This window comes from Corapipo altera, unplaced genomic scaffold, assembly GCF_003945725.1.
Source record: "Corapipo altera isolate COAL_440 unplaced genomic scaffold, ASM394572v1 318, whole genome shotgun sequence".
Taxonomy (NCBI): Eukaryota; Metazoa; Chordata; class Aves; order Passeriformes; family Pipridae; genus Corapipo; species Corapipo altera.
Window position 1 is genome coordinate 77,134 of NW_020885115.1, and position 5,968 is coordinate 83,101.

The following is a 5,968-nucleotide window of genomic DNA, read 5'->3' on the forward strand; positions in this document are numbered from 1 at the left end:
TCGGCTCCACCCGCCGCCCCCGCGGCGGCCGCGGCGTTGGGGTACGGGGGGCTGGGACCCGCGGGGAAGGGAGGGGTCAGCAGCGCCCCTTCACCGGGCGGCCCAAGGGAACACACCCCGGGGGTCACACAGCGGTCCCCCCATCCCGGGGTCACGCAGAGGTTCCCCCACGCCGGCGGGTGATGCAGTCTCCCTTCACCGCAGAAAGATGTCACAGAGTCCCCCCACTCCGGGGGTGACATAAGGGTCCCCCATCCTAAGGCTGACACAGGAGACCCCCCCACCTCGGGAGGGGTCATGCAGGGCTGATCCTGCCCAAGAGGGTCACAGAGGGTCCTCCAGCCTGGGAGGTGACACAGAGGTCCCCTACACTGAGGGGCGACACAGCAGACCCTCCAGCCCCTGTGGTCCCACAGCCGTAACCCCCAAACCTGGGGTCAGCCGGGGTTCCTGCACCCCAGGGAGTGACCCAGGGTTCCTCCACTCCCAGGATGATACAGGGTCCTCCACCCTGGACGGGGACACAGGTGACCGCCCCGCCCCAGCGGGGGTCACACAGGGGTCTCCCCATCCTAGAGGTCACCCAGGGGTCTCCCACTCCAGGAGCGGCACATGGGACTCTCTGTGCCAGGGGGTCACACAGAGGCCACTCATCTCAGGGGTGACACAGGAGCTCCCTCAGCCCGGGGGCGATGCAGCCTTCCCTCACTCCGAAGGTGACACAGGGGTCTCCCACTCCACGGGCGACACATGGGACCCCCCAACCCTGGGGGGTCACGCAGCGGTCCCCCATCCCAGGGGTGATGCAGGGGGTCCCCACCCCAAGAAGGCCACACAGAGGTCCCCCTTGTCGGGGGGTTCATCCCAACGAGGGGGTGACAGAGGGGACCCCCCACCCCCGTGGGCAGCGCGGCCGGGCTAGGGGGCGGGGCCAGGGCGGCCAGTCCCGCCCACTAAAAGAACGTCACTCGACCGGGCCCCGCCCCCCGAGACCCCGCCCTGTGCCAAGGGCGCCCCAGAGCGGCCCGGAGGATCCTACACCGCGTCCCACCAGAGCGGAGGAGAGCTCCCCGTCCGCCTTCCATCCCTGTTTATTGGGGAACAGCGGGGGGACCCCCTCAGCACACCCCCCTTGTTCACTGGGACACAGCTTAGGGACCCCCTCAGCACACCCCCTTGTTCTCTGGGGAACGGCGGGGGGACCCTCTCAAGACCCCTCCTTTGTTCACTGGGGAGCAGCCCTTGCTCATGACCCCTCCTTGGTCTGCTGTCGGATGAGCTCGGCGTAGAGCCCCCCCCGTCGCACCAGCTCCTCGTGGGTGCCCGCCTGTGGGGACAGCAGGGACGGTGTCACCCCCGGGTGCCCGCGCACCGCCCCCTCGCCCGCCCCGGCGCCGGTCTCACCTCGGCCACGCGGCCGCGGGCCAGCACGGCGATGAGGTTGGCGGCGCGGATGGTGCTGAGGCGGTGGGCGATGAGCAGCACGGTGCGGCCCGTGGCCGCCCGGTCCAGCGCCTCCTGCACCGCCCGCTCCGCCTGCGCGTCCAGCGCGCTCGTGGCCTCGTCCAGGATGAGCACGGCCGGGTCCTTGAGCAGCGCCCGGGCGATGGCGATGCGCTGCTTCTGCCCCCCCGACAGCGCCGCGCCGCGCTCGCCTACGGGACACCGGGGGACACCGCGGGATGGGGGACAGCACAGGACACCACGGGATGGGGGACACCGGGGGACACCGCGGGATGGGGGACACTGGGGGACACCACGGGATGGGGGACAGCACAGGGACACCACGGGATGGGGGACACCGGGGGACACCGCGGGATGGGGGACACCGGGGGACACCGCGGGATGGGGGGACACCATGGGATCGCGGAGACAACCATGGGGATGGGGGAACAACTGCTGCACCCTCCTGGGAGGAGCCCCAACCCAGAGCCAGGGACCCTCCCCACCCAAACCCCATCCCTCCTGTGCAGATGGCGTTGCCGCGGGACCGGGGTCACCCCTGCCAGGGTCCCACCCCCGCCCGTCCCCCTCCCGCCCCGGCCGTACCCACAACGGTGTCGTAGCCCTGGGGGAAGCTGCGGATGAAGCCGTCGGCGTTGGCCTGCCGGGCAGCCTCGTACACCTCGGCGTCAGAGGCCTCCGGCTTCCCGAAGCGGATGTTCTCCATGATGGTTGTTGCAAACAGCACCGGCTCCTGCGGCAGCGCCCGGGGCCTCAGTGCTGAGCCCTGGGGACAGCCAGCCCCTCACCTGTCCCTCCTGTCCCCACCTGTCCCCACCTGGCTGATGAAGCCAATGACCTGCCCCCGCAGCCAGGAGGGGTCCAGGCCGGCAATGTCGTGCCCGTCCAGGGTGATGGTTCCTGCCGTGGGCTCGTAGAACCGCTCCAGCAGTGCTGCCACTGTCGACTTCCCTATGGAGGGGACCCCTCAGCCCCTCGGCTCTGGCAGCACTGGAGGGGTCCCAGTCCCTGGCACCCACTGGGTGCACCGAGCAGAGGACTGGGGTGCAGGAGGACGTGCCCAGGGAGAGGTAAGGGGCTGGGACACCGAGGTCCCACGGGGCTACGACGTGGGGGTTCAGAGGGTCCTAGGTGGGCTGGTACCTCCTCCGGAGGGTCCTACGATGGCCACAGTCTGACAGGGGGGCAGAGTGAGGCTGAAGTCCTGCAGGACCGGGTAGCCAGGCCGGGTGGGATAACTGTAGGCAGAGGAGAGGGAAGCTGTGGGGGCTGCGGGGACACGGTGCCAGCCCCACAGCCTGCAGGGCAGCACGGGGGGCTGCAGGGGGCCAGGGGGGCTCACCTGAAGGAAACACGGTGGAAGCAGATGCGGCCACGCAGGGAGTGGGCAGGGATGGAGCCCCCCCCCTGCAGAGGCACGAGGGGCTCCAGTGTCAGCAGCTCAAAGACGCGGGCGCCGGCGCTCAGACCCCGCACCACCTGCGGGGGGGGCAGTGGGAGCACCCTCAGACCCCCAGAACCAGACCCCCAGCCCTGGGGCTGCCAGGAGCCCCTGCCCCACCTACCTGCCCCATCAGGATGGAGATGTTGGCCAAGGACCTGGAGTGCACAAGGGGAGAGGCTGCGCTCAGGGCTGTGCCAGGGCAGGCTGTGGGGAATGGGGGGTGCTGGGGGTACTCGGGGTAACGCCAGGCCCTGCCCTGACCTTTGCACCGTCTGCGAGGCCACCAGGAAGGACATGAGGTCACCTGGTGAGAGCTCATCCCCAGCCATCAGGGAGCCGCCGACAAAGATGGTTCCCAGTACGATGCCTGTGGGGTGGGGGGCAGAGGTGGTGTTTGGAAGGGGTCCTGCCCCACAGCCCCCCAGGTCCCATCCCACGGCCCCCGCTCACCATTGAGTGCCAGGTTGGAGAGCCCCTGGAAGGCGGCGATGCCGAGCCCCAGCCGCTCGCTCAGCTGGCCGGAGCGGTCCACCTCGGCACAGAACAGCCTGGGGCAGGGACAGGCTGGGGTCCCCACTGCCCCTGTTGCCCCTTGCCACTCCCAAGCCCTCCACCCTTACCTCGCTTGCTGCTCCTCCATGGCGAAGGCGCGTACGGTCCGCACGTTCCCCAGCGCCTCGTCCGCCACCACGGTGGCCTTGGCCACCTGCAGGGAGAGGGGGAACAGTGGGGACACCCCCAGCTGCGGCCCCTGGGGGTGGCAGGGCTGGGCTGGGGGGGCAGGAGATGGTTACCTGCTCCTGTGCCTGGCGGGAGAGGCTGCGGAGGAAGGCGCCGATGAATGCCCCGGCGCCCACCAGCGCCGGCAGCGCCACGACCAAGAGCCCCGTGAGCTTGGGCGAGAGCAGGTACAGCGACACGAAGCAGCCGGCGGTCTGGGTACCACTGCGCAGGCCCTGGGGCGGGGGGGGCGGTGGGTGGGGGGGCTGGGGGCTAGGGGGCCACCGAGCTCACCCAGGACAGGCCTGGCCTCACCTGGGAGATGGCCAGCTTGAAGGAGGACTTGAACTCCTGGATGTCGGCCGTCAGCCGCGTCACCAACTGCCCCGTGCGCGTGGCGTCAAAGAAGGCCACGTCCTGCCTGCCAGGGAAACGGTGGGTGGGGGTCCCTGCTCCCCCCGCTCCCCCCTCGCCCCCGTCCCCCTGGTTACCTGAGCAGGGTGCTGAAGAGCGCCTTGCGCATGTCGCCGGCCACCCGCTCACCGACACGCGCCAGCAGCGCGATGTACCCGAAGGTCAGTAGCCCCTGTGGGAGGGGGGTCAGGAGGGGCGGGGGCACCCCCGGGGCCCCCCAGCACCCGCCCTTTAGGGAGGTCAGCGCTCACCTGCAGGCAGTAGACGGCGAGGAGGCGCAGGGCCGGGCGCCGTACCTCCCGCAGGTACGTGGGGACGTGTCCGCGGGCACACTGGGCCACCACGTTCACCAGCTGCCCCAGCAGCACCGGGATGCGCACGTTGAGCAGGGCCGCGCCCAGCGCCAGCTGTGGGGACACGGGCAGGGACAGTGGGTGTCAGGCCACGGCACCGGGACAGTGGCCATCACACCGTGGCATGGGGACAGCAGGCGCAATGCCACTGCCCAGTGCTGTGGCAGGGGGACAGTGACTGTCATGCTGTGACACCGGGATGGCAGGTGTCACACCATGGCAACGGGACAGTGGCCATCATGCCCCAGCACCGGGACAGTGGCCGTTGTGCTGTGGCACCAGGACAGCATGTCCCACCCCCAAGCACAGGTGTGACACAGGGACAGTGGGGATGAGGGGACCGTGGCCACACACCCGCCCCTGCTCACCATGACGGCGGCGGAGAGCGCCAGGAGCTGCGGGCGCAGGAAGGTCCAGAACAGCTGCCAGTCGAAGGGGGGCTCTGGGGGGGCCTCCGTGGGCTCGGGGACACCAGGGGGGACCGTGGGGCCAGCGGGGCCAGTGGCCTCCTGGCAGCGTGCGGCCGTGCCCAGCAGCCCCAGCACCACACAGCCCGTGGCTGAACTGGCCAGGAGCAGGTACCGGGGGGCCAGGGGGGGGGGGGGGGGGGGGGGGAGCCGGGGGGGGCAGGCGGGGGGGGCCCTGCCCAGCCCCAGGTGGCCCCCCCCATACCTGAAACTGGGGAGAGGAGTGAGCACGGTGTGTCCCAATGGGGGGAGCCCCAGGGAGCCCGGGGACCCTCGGCAGGGCCAGCAGCCCCCCACCCCCTGGGGCTATCTGGCACAGGGAGACCCCAACCCCGCTCCTGCTGCTACCCTTGTCCCTGCTTCTGGGGTCCCGAGAGCCCCGACCCCCCCACAGCCTCCACAGACTGCCAGGGACCCCCCGGGACCCCAGAGTACCAGCTCCCACCACAAAGAGTTGTGTTCCCCCCTCCAAGGGACCCAGGAGTCCAGGGCCCCCTCTGGGACCCTCCGCAACCCCAGAGTCCAGGCTCACCATACCCCACCAAGAGGAGACCCAGGAGTCCGGACGCCCACCAGGACCCTCGGGGATCCTCAGGGACCCACCACGATCCCCGAGTCCCCGTTCCTCTCACCATCCTCGCACCAAGAGTTGGGGTCCCAAGGGACCTGTGAGTCTGGGATCCCCCTCGGGACACCCCAGGACTGCAGTCCGAGCTCCCCCCACTGCGAAGAGTCCGGGACCCCTCTGGGGCTCCCCAGTACCTGACCCTGTATCGCGCCCCCCCTGCCCCCCGCCCCGCTGCCCCGGGACGTCCACGCACCCCTGAACTGCCCGGGAGCCCCGATCCCCCCCCAGCCCCCCTGCTCCCCCGGGACCCCAAAGTCCGAACTCTGCCCACCGCGGATTGGGGTTCCTTCCCCTCCCACTCAAGGGATTCGGGAGTGCGGGACCCCCGCGGGACCCCCCCGTCCCCCGCCGTACCTTCGCCCCGGGGCTGAGGGCGGTCGGAGCCGGGTCCAAGCGCCCGCCGCCCGCAGCAGCAGCACCGGCAGCGGCATGGCGGCACCGGGAGGGGGGCGGCACCGGGGAGGGACTGGGCGGCACC

General features: G+C 70.9%; 1 protein-coding gene across 1 annotated transcript; it reads right to left on the bottom strand.

Moving 5' to 3' along the window:
• Nucleotides 1–1,063: 1,063 nt before the first annotated feature.
• Nucleotides 1,064–5,931, bottom strand: ABCB8 (ATP binding cassette subfamily B member 8). Its single transcript, XM_027669910.1, has 16 exons — nt 5,845–5,931; nt 4,764–5,073; nt 4,294–4,449; nt 4,120–4,214; nt 3,944–4,049; nt 3,703–3,864; nt 3,529–3,614; nt 3,359–3,456; nt 3,170–3,275; nt 3,030–3,063; nt 2,807–2,943; nt 2,608–2,702; nt 2,282–2,415; nt 2,050–2,197; nt 1,405–1,655; nt 1,064–1,327 (listed from the first exon to the last, which is right to left on the bottom strand). Exons 1-16 carry the CDS (start codon nt 5,919–5,921, stop codon nt 1,247–1,249), a joined length of 2,076 nt encoding a protein of 691 aa, XP_027525711.1. The 5' UTR covers nt 5,922–5,931; the 3' UTR covers nt 1,064–1,246.
• Nucleotides 5,932–5,968: the final 37 nt, after the last annotated feature.